The sequence below is a fragment of the Anomalospiza imberbis genome, unplaced genomic scaffold, assembly GCF_031753505.1.
Source record: "Anomalospiza imberbis isolate Cuckoo-Finch-1a 21T00152 unplaced genomic scaffold, ASM3175350v1 scaffold_97, whole genome shotgun sequence".
NCBI lineage: Eukaryota > Metazoa > Chordata > Aves > Passeriformes > Viduidae > Anomalospiza > Anomalospiza imberbis.
This window is the reverse complement of record NW_027100592.1, coordinates 329,631-338,790: the sequence shown is the minus strand read 5'-3', so window position 1 is coordinate 338,790 and position 9,160 is coordinate 329,631. Positions and strand designations below refer to the sequence as shown.

Here is a 9,160-nt window from a genome sequence, read left to right as displayed (position 1 = left end):
ATGGTCAGTTCCCGGATCTGAGGGGACCCGAGGAGACCCCCGTTCCAGGGCCGTGCCAGCCGGCTCTAGCCATGGCCAGCAGGGAGCAGGGACCAACAGGATCAGCCCGAAGCTGCTGGCCACAAATCCCCCAGGTGGCCCTGACGTCTCTGTGTGCTCTGCCCACACCGCCCCTCGTCCGCACAGGGAGCAGAGCCCTCAGCAGCCGGGGCAGGGCTTGCAGCTCCCCCGCCAGCCCCCGCTGACAGCCCGCTGCCCTCACTCACCCTCACAGATGAGCTGGAGCTCTTCCTTCTTCCCCCTGAGGTGCTGCCCGGCCATCCCTGTGAACACAGAGCCTGTCACGGCCCAGCGGCACAGCTCCCTGCCAGCGGCGCTGCCAGCCCTGTGGCCACACGGCCTCCTGGCCCGGCAGGGCTCAGCCCGGGCCCTTGCCGCACGCTGCCGGCCCAGGGCACGGCTGCGAGAGGGCGGCAGCAGCGCCGAGGCCAGGCGGGGCTCCACGGCGCCGGGCCCGGATGGCGCTGCCGGGGCAGCAGCCGGGGCTGGGGCCGAGCTGCGGCGGGGCGGGGAGGGAAGGGGAGCCCGGGCTCACGGCTCACCGATGAACCTGATGGCCTCCTCTCGCAGGGACTGCTGCGGGCTGTCCAGGTACTGCAGGGCCCGGCGCAGGTGCTCGGCCGCTCGGCTCCTGTCGTCGGCCAGCTGCAGAGAGCGGCAGGAGGGAAGGGTTGGCGCGGGCTCAGCCCCTGTGCCGGGCGCTCCCTGCGCCCAGCCCCGGCCTCCCCTGCCCGCACAGCCCTGAGGCGCGGCCAGCAGCCGCGGGCGCCGGGCTCTGGAGGGGGCAGAGGGGCGGCTGCTGCCCCGGGAGCCGCGGCGCCGCCCCGCCCCGCGGCCCCGCCGGGCCGGGGCTCCATCGGCCCCGGCTCGGGCCCACGGGAGCCTGGAGAAGAGCCCGCGCAGCCTCTGGGTGCAGCAGCGGGCAGGGGCACAGCTGCCAGCCCACACACTGAGCACCGCGCTCAGGGGGCTTCTCCAGCCTGAGGCTGGCACTTCCAGGCCGTCCTTACCAGGCACTCAGTGAACTTCCACAGCTTCTTGTTCTTCACCAGTTTTTGAAGATCCCTCCTCTTCAGGAACTCAGCCACACAAAGCAGCGTTTCCTGAGAAACCTGGAGAGCAGCAGAGATGCGGAGATGGCCCCACAGCCCAGGGCGCAGGACCTGTGTCCCTGTGTCCCTGTGCCAAGGCCTGGAGGAGGCTGCAGCCCACGAGGCGCTAGGGCAGGAGGCAGCTGAGCCCCCTCCCAGGGGGACAGCAGCAGCCCATGAGTCCTCACCTGTGCCACATGCTGATTCTCATCATGGCAGTGGAAGAAGAGTGGCAGCAGGCTCTGGCGCACGTGTGTCTTCAGGGCCTTTTCTTCCTTTTCCAGTGGAAGAGACACCAATGTTTGGAAGAGCAGTATGGAGAGCAGCTGCACATGGCTATTGTCCTGTATGAAAGGAAGAAAAAAAGACCTCAGCATCGGCTGCACGGGGCTCAGCTTGGCTCAGGCCTGCAAATCCACAGGGCACAAAGTGTCCAGGCAGCAGTCAGTGGCCGTGGCTGGGGGCAGCGAGCCTTACGTGGTCAAAGAGTGGCAGGAGCGCCTCAACCAGCTGCAGTGCGATGGGGCTGGGTATCAGCATGGCCTTGTCCCAGAAGATAAAGCTGAGGAGCCTGACTGTCATGCTGACTATCTCTCCATCTGCGTCCCACAGGAGCTCCACAAGACTTTCAGTCAGGCTCCACATTTTTTCACTCTGTGCGGAATACAAGTTTGTGAAACGCCATCCTGCTGCCGCAGGGCCTAGAGGCCAAAGGGCTGTTCCGAAGCACTTGGGCAGTTGAACCAGGAGGCAGGAGAGCTGGGAGCAGCTGCCCCAGCGCCCAAAGCCCAGCCAAGCCCAAGCGACTGCATTCCCAAGCGCAGCCTCAGCCGCTGCCCCCTTCTCACCATCAAGGGATCATCGATGAGCACAAGAAGGGCCCTGAGCGCCAGGCGACGCCTCTCCCTGCACTCGCTCCGCAGGTGCCTTGACAAGATTTGCAGGATTCTCTTAGCACCGCGTTCACTCAAGTTCAGACACTCAAGAACCTGAAAGGCACAGGGCAGTGACAGGGGACCTGGCCGGCAAGAGCCCGGAACAGCACAGGGCTGGGCCCAGGCAGCAGCGCAGGGCGCGGGCACCGTCCCAGGCAGCTGCGGCTACGAGAGGGCAGAGAGCTGGGAGGCAGCTGAGCGAGGCAGCGCTGGCCATCAGGCTCACCTCCACAAGGAACGCCAGGGCGGGCAGTTCCCAGCGTGGCTCCTGTGTGCTGAGCAGCCGGAGCAGGTCGCGAGCGATCCTTGAGCACAAGGGGATGGAGACACAGGACATCTCCCTGGCAGGAGAAAAAGAAACCAAGACTTTGGGCCGGGGGACAAACCTCTCCCAGGACTGACTCACAGAGGTCTGGCCTTTCCCCAGCATCCTGTAAGGGCCCTGGGCTATTTGGGAGGTGGCTCCTTGTGGGCACCCTCCTCTCCCAGCCTTTTCCAGTCGGCTTGGCTGTTCCTCGGTGACAAGGCCCTCTGGCCCACGACCACGGGGACTGTGTGGGGCACCCTGGGCACTGAGCACAAATGTCAGAGGCAGTGGGGAGAAGGGGGTCTCACCTGGCCAGCAGACCCACGGCATAGTGGTGGGTGTCAGCACACAGCAGCGTGTCCCAGCCACACTTGCGTTCTATTGCCACCACCACATCCTCGTGCTGCATTTGGCAGAGCAGGGACTTCAGGGTCCGCACTGCAAACCTGCATGCAGAGCAAAGCCCAGGTCACGCTGGGAGCACTGGCTCCTGCCCTGGGCACCTGGCAGGGACAGGAGGACTGGCATGGAGCACCTGTTGGGGTTGGTGGCAAGGCCGTATTGCTGCTGGCATCCCTTCCAGAAGGTATCAACCTCCGCTGGCACATCCAACGTGCTGAAGAACACTTGGAAGAGCAGATGCACAAAGAGGCGGGGGAAATACACGGTCACTACATGTGGGACACAGGGCATCTGGAGGATCTTCCACATCACCACAGTTGCCTGCAAAGGACAGAGCAGCCCGAGACAGTGCTCAGTGCCGAGGTGTCCGTGTGGCAGGGCCCGAGCATGGGAGGGAGAGGCCCGGAGAGACACAGGGGGAGCACCGGGCCTGGTGGCCCTGAAGCTGCCCCGAGGCCAGGTTTCAGCCCAGCGCCTGAGGCAGGGAGATGCAGTGGGGGAAGGAGGATGCAGAGCTGCTGGACAGGTGGCCTTGGGGCCAGCAAAGGCCAGTGTCAGAAACTCACAGCCAGGACAAAGACACCCGTTTTGTCCCCATCAGAGGTGCACGTGCTGTGCTCTGGCCAGCTCCCCAGCACATCGAGGAGTATCAGCTGCGCCGGCTCCGCAGTCCTGGGCGAGCACATGATGCTCTTCCACATGGTCAAAGCAGCTCTGTGGGGTCAGAGCTCTGTCTCAGAGGAGTCTGGGACACAGCACCGTGGCCTGGGCGGCAGCGGGAAGCTGAGCTGGCTGCCAGCCCTGCCTCTGCCCACTGCCCCTCGCCAGCAGCACCCAGACAGCCCAGCCCTGTGGGGACAGGTCCCTGAGGGCCAGCGAGGAAGCATGGCAGAAGGCTCGGGGGCTGACGTGCCAGGGCTGGCAAAGGGAGCAGCCAGAGGGCCCTGGAACTCTCTGTTGGTCAGACACCTGGGACAGGCTGTATAGGCTGATGGGCTGGGGAGCCCTGAGCCCTCTGGGCAGGTGGGCCCCATACCTGTCACAGGATGGGGCCACACGCAGGAGCGTCATTACTACGTCAGCAGGCTGCTCTTTGGTGAGATCCAGCAGGGCCCTGTTCAGCCTGTGCTCAGCAAACTGATTGGCCATGAGCCACTGGTGGATGTACCTCACCATGGCAGGCACCTGGAGAAGGCACGGGGAGACTTGGAAAGCTGCCAGAGGGAGGAATGTCCCCAGCTTCCCCAGAGAAGTGCTTCCCTTGCCACCCCACTGCCATGGCCCTCAAAGCCAGGGATGTTCCACAGAATGCTCCAAGCGCGGTGCTCGGCTGAGCAGTGACAGCAGGCCCAGCCCAGGTGGGGATGGCTGCAGGTACCTGCGCTGTTCTGCGGAAGAGGCCACGGGTGCGTTCCTGCTCTTGTGTGCGCTGCACGGCTGCATCTGGCAAAGAGCGAGCGCAGCCTGAGCTGAGGGGCTGCGGGCGAGGCCGGAGAACACAGCCCAGCCCTGCGCTCCCCAGGTAGGAACAGCCCCGGGATGTCCCAAGGGATGGAGCACGGCTCTGGGGTGTCTGTCCTGGCCCCTATTCCGTCCTGTCCATGGGCATGTCCCCAGGGGATGGGATGGGATGGGATGGGATGGGATGGGATGGGATGGGATGGGATGGGATGGGATGGGATGGGATGCAATGGGATGCAATGGGATGCAATAGGATGCAATGGGATGGGATGTGGCCAAGCTGGCTGCAGCCACCAGCCCTGCAGCCCAGCAGCCCAGCTCTGCCACTCACCCTCCTGCAGAGGCTTGAACCGCACCACCTCTTCAGTCTCCTGTGCTGGGCCAGCTCCAGGGCCTTCTTCCTCTTCCTCCACCCAGGCCAGCTTGGGCACTCTCGGGGATCTCTGCTCCATGTCAGTGACTGGATTTGTGACGACTCACAGGAGAGATGTCTCAGAAATCTCCGAGTCAGCAAGGCCTGCAGTCGTGCCTGGAAGGCACCTTCAAGAGAGAAGCCTCAGGAAGGCTACAGGACAGCAAGTCCTGCACTCTGGTCTCGAGGGCTCCTTGCCACAAGGACAGGAGACTCCTGTCAAGGATTGTGGTCTGGCCTCGAGGGCACTGGTGGCAGGGATGGGAGATGCCTCTGGGGCACCAAGTCCCACGGTCTGCCCTCGAGGACACCTGCAGAAGAGAAGCCTTGGGAAGGCCACGGGTCACCAAGTCCTGTGGTCTGGCCTCGAGGTCAGCTGCAGGAATAGCACCTCGGAAAAGCTCTGGGTCAGACACGAACAAGTGTGCTGTGCGGGGGCTCCTCACGGCACCGCTCTGTCCCGTCCTGTCCCGTCGCGTGCTCCGAGCACTGTGGTGTGGCCTTGTCACCACCAGCTCCTATGTCACCCCGTGTCACAAAGGGCCCTTGGACACGCTGTCCCGTTCCATGCCACGGTGACCATGCTGCACCATGTCACAAAGGGCCCCTGCACACACTGCCCCCTGCCCTGGGACCACCCCCAGCCCACCCAAAGTGGCTCAGGTTGGAAGGAATCCCTCACCCCAAGTGTCTAAGACACCCCGACAGGATCTTTAGGAACGGCTCAAACCATCAGCAAACGCTGCCCTGCTCTGCGGGCTCAGGGCAGCAGAAGGAGGCCCCAGGGCTGCCGACGCAGCTGCGCTGGGAAGGGCATGGGGCCTTCCACAGAAGCTGGCACGGCCTCCTTGGGACATGTCCTGGCTGGTGGCCATCCTAAGCGTGGCCGTGTGACACAGACGAGGAACGTGTGGGCCAGGGCAGGAATGCTGCTCTGACCCCTTGCGCCCGGGGAGCGCTGACATCAGCAGATGTGGCAGGGTCCCTGCCCAAGCAGACCTGCCACCCCCGAGCCCTGGCAGCACCAGTGCCTGTCTCCTGCCCCAGAGACCTGTGCCCGTGGGGGGCTTCTGTGCCAGAGGGAGCCAAAGCCCACGTGCATTGGGGGCTGCGCTCCTGCCTGCAGGGGCTGTTGGCAGGAGCACCTGGAGCAACTGCTGGCAACACTTGGGTCTCTGTCAGAAGCTCTTACTCCATGCTGAAATTATCTTCTCATTGAAGTTATTGCCTTCAGCACAAAACCACCTCAGCGGCGAAGGCACAGAAGAATCTGGCAAGTAAGAATCCTCAGTTCAGGAATGCTTTACTTCCCATTGCTCGACTCAAGTAGTTCCAAAAAGTTGCAAACTTCCCAAATTAATTGGGATGGCCTGAGGAGGTGAAGATTTGTAATTTTGCTTCCCATCTCAAAGCAGCAACTCATTTGCCTTAACTTCATCCACTGAGGGTCACTTTACAGAACATAACACTACACAAAAAAAGGGCAAAAAACAAGGGCCATGCTTTGGTTTTCTAGGAAGGGATGATAATATCCTAATTCTCTTAAGGAATAAAAGCTCTCAAGAAATGAGAGTCCACTCAGTGGTACAAAAGTAGCCCAAAGAAATGAGTAGATTACAAAAGGGCTAATCCTCCCCCTGGTACAGATTTCTAAGTGGCCAGTAAAGTACAGCTCTCCCCTCTTGTTCCCTGCAGGAGAATCAGGACCATGAAGAGGAAAAGTCACAGATATTCTTTCTGCCCTCCCTAACCAAAGCTGTGCCAAAGCACAGATGCTGCCTTCAAACTGACTCAAATTCCAGCCTAGACCTCTCACCTTCCAGACAACTCCTTCTCCAACACCCCCCCAACACCAACCCCCCCAGACTCCCACACAGAAGCCCTCAACACCCCACCAGGAGCCCCAGCTGTCCCCGTCCCTCCGCAGAGCTTTCCCACCCTCCAGCAGACGCCCTGGTTCCCTGCAGGTGCCGTGGGATGGCACTCAGGAGGATCTGCTCCAAGGCCTTCCCCTGGAGCACGCTCAGGCTGCCAGGCCTATGGATCCTGGATCATCCTTCCCACCGAGCCTTCCCGTGCACGGCTGTTCCATTTGCACCTTTGCGCTCAGCTCGGACTTCTCCACTTCACCAGGAGTGCTGGGAAAGGATGGAGAGCAGCCGGGCAAGCTCTTTCTCCAGCTCCCTCTTTACCCTTGGGGAGGGAGAACATTCCACAGGAAAGCAACTGGTGCCACAAGGAGCGGGTGGCCTCAGGCACCTTTGGGGATGAAACAAGGCCTTTGTTTGACATAAGTAAGCACAAGCAATGCACATGAGTAAACAAGTAATTAGCACAGACATACCTAAGTACTTAGCACCAGTTAGCATAAGAAGAACCTGGTGGCCTAACTTGACATGAGAGTGACCTGACAAAAAGCTTTAGACATAGTCTACCAGAAGAACTAAGGGCAAGTGTGGAATCAGCCCTGTGCAGGGAAGCTGTGATGAAGACTTTGTGCTGCTTTGGGGCATCGAGACCGCTCCTGGCCAGCGCCTGGAAATCAGCTTCAAGTTTGGGAATCAGACACAATGTATTTCTAACCCCCTGCCTATCAAATCACCACAGCCGTGTAAAGAAGGACGGTATGTTTGATACATTCCTACATCAACCCACTTAAATTTATATGTGGCAGAGAAACATTTTAGTGGGTGCAGACCCCTGCCCTCCCGCCAGGTCAATAAAAGGGCTTTTGGTAGACCATACATTTGGCTGCCGATTTGTTTGAACGAGGGAGACCCCTCAGGACTGCTGTATCCTGAGGGAACACCATTGGCCTTGGCCTGTAGGCACCTGCACAAGCTTAAAATCAGCTGCCTCAGCTTCCAGGACCTCTCTTGGCCAGCATCCTGACGTGGATGCAGGACTGCTGTGAGGCACTGCTGGGACCCAGCGGGACAGGACCGGCTGTCTCGTGTCCACGCAGCACCCCTCACACAGCCAGGGCCATCCCAAAACCAGACAAACACTCACTTGTCAGCAGAGGGGAGCAAGGAGCACTGGGCTCCTCTCAGGGTATCTCAGCTGGGCTGGCTCCACAACATGCCCCCACTCTCAGGCCTGCTGATGCCCAGCTGCCAGAAATGCCTACCTTGTTCTCTCCAGGATGCACAGGGAGAGCCAATGAGCAGGACGCCTTGGGAGGCAAACCTTCCCAGCCTTTTCTGAGGCCAGGGACACACCAAGATCAGCCAAGACTCTCCACGCTGCCTGGCCCACACAGCCCAGCTCTGTGCTGGCTCTGGGCCACAGCAGCTTCCACTAAGCAAGAGGCAAATGCACATTGCCAAGAGTTGAAACACAGCAGACAGGGAAGAGGTGAAAAGTGTGTGTGTAAAGGCCTTTTAATTCACAGCTCTCAGAGAGAGCTCTGGGGCTCACGGCTGGACAGAGATGCTCCTGCTCATGCCTCTGTCCAAAGGGGGAACACACCCTGCTGCAGGTGCTTGGGTTGGTCTCTGCAGGTCCAGGCAGATGCCAAACCCGCTCTTCACAGCCTTCTCCCTTCCCTTGCCACTCTGCCACAGAGAGCCAAAGGGGGACCCTTGCACCTACCTCACTGGGAGCTCCCTGGGAAGCACTTTCCTTGAGAAGCAAGCCCTTTTCCTCCAAAGGCATTTCCCCAAATGAAGCTTTCTTGGGCAACACCAACACACTCTTAAGAAAAGCTGGAAAGGCTTAATGACTTCAGGTCCTTTCAGGACAGGCACTCCAGCTGTAGCTCATATTCTCCCAAGTGTGTTTCCAGGTGGAGGTTCAGAGGGGCAGCCCCAGGCCCTCTACAAACACAAGCTGCCTGCTGCCTCTTCACCTGCCTCAACTCCTGCCTGCGGTCATGGCACCAAAACCAGGCTGTTCCAGCCAGAGCCCAGAGCCCTGTTCCCGCAGGAAGCTGTTGCCAGCACCTTCCAGGACTCTCCGCTGTGCATGCAGAGCTTTTCATGCCCGCTCCCAACAGGCTTTGGAAGGCAGAGCACAACCTGGCTGGCTCTGCCACCAGCACAGCCCAAACACTGGTGGAGGAAGAAGTAGCAGGGGTTGTTTTGCGGCCATGCCCAAGAGAAACTGGAAGGGTGCCCTCCCTCTGGTCTCACTTGGTTGGCTTTCTGACTGGCTCTGAGCCTGGGGCTGCCATTGCTCAGTTGTGGGGACCAGAACCACACCCGGGATCCCGGCACTGCCTGACCGTGCTCCGGGCACTCTGTGCAGAGATAAACAGTGTGTATCAAGCTTAAAAGGGGCCTTGACCAAAAGGGCTGCTGGTAAGCTGCTCAGAGACATCTGGTGCACAGCTCAGTCCCTGTGTGAGTAAAGGTTTGGGGCTTGCAAGCAGTCGCCAACCAAGCATGGCCGGAGGGAGGGGGAAGGGTCCATTTGCCAATAGAGCGGCAGGAGGAAGGGATATTTACTGTTCAATTCTGTGACCACTAGTGATCCTGGGGGTGGGTCAAGT

At 60.4% G+C, this 9,160-nt stretch overlaps 2 protein-coding genes across 2 annotated transcripts; both read right to left on the bottom strand.

The window, feature by feature from the left end:
* Positions 1–243: 243 nt before the first annotated feature.
* On the bottom strand, positions 244–1,810 carry LOC137468015 (maestro heat-like repeat family member 5). Its single transcript, XM_068179441.1, has 5 exons — positions 1,629–1,810; positions 1,340–1,495; positions 1,071–1,172; positions 603–705; positions 244–323 (listed from the first exon to the last, which is right to left on the bottom strand). Exons 1-5 carry the CDS (start codon positions 1,794–1,796, stop codon positions 259–261), a joined length of 594 nt encoding a protein of 197 aa, XP_068035542.1. The 5' UTR covers positions 1,797–1,810; the 3' UTR covers positions 244–258.
* A 195-nt stretch (positions 1,811–2,005) lies between these two features.
* On the bottom strand, positions 2,006–3,963 carry LOC137468016 (maestro heat-like repeat-containing protein family member 7). The gene is made up of 5 exons (XM_068179442.1): positions 3,832–3,963; positions 3,362–3,509; positions 2,929–3,116; positions 2,702–2,839; positions 2,006–2,427 (listed from the first exon to the last, which is right to left on the bottom strand). Exons 1-5 carry the CDS (start codon positions 3,942–3,944, stop codon positions 2,133–2,135), a joined length of 882 nt encoding a protein of 293 aa, XP_068035543.1. The 5' UTR covers positions 3,945–3,963; the 3' UTR covers positions 2,006–2,132.
* Between the last annotated feature and the right edge of the window lie 5,197 nt (positions 3,964–9,160).

Bases quoted from the DNA above. Each gene is read 5' to 3' on its own strand.
- LOC137468015 (XM_068179441.1), bottom strand. From the start codon at position 1,796: ATGTGGAGCCTGACTGAAAGTCTTGTGGAGCTCCTGTGGGACGCAGAT. The intron at 706-1,070 runs GTAAGGACGGCC...CGCTCTCTGCAG, and splicing joins GGAAGTTCACTGAGTGCCTG to CTGGCCGACGACAGGAGCCG. The intron at 324-602 runs GTGAGCCGTGAG...CTGTGTTCACAG, and splicing joins GGAGGCCATCAGGTTCATCG to GGATGGCCGGGCAGCACCTC.
- LOC137468016 (XM_068179442.1), bottom strand. From the start codon at position 3,944: ATGGCCAATCAGTTTGCTGAGCACAGGCTGAACAGGGCCCTGCTGGAT. The intron at 3,117-3,361 runs GTGAGTTTCTGA...TGTCCTTTGCAG, and splicing joins CGGGTGTCTTTGTCCTGGCT to GCAACTGTGGTGATGTGGAA. The intron at 2,840-2,928 runs GTGCTCCATGCC...CTCTGCATGCAG, and splicing joins CTTGCCACCAACCCCAACAG to GTTTGCAGTGCGGACCCTGA.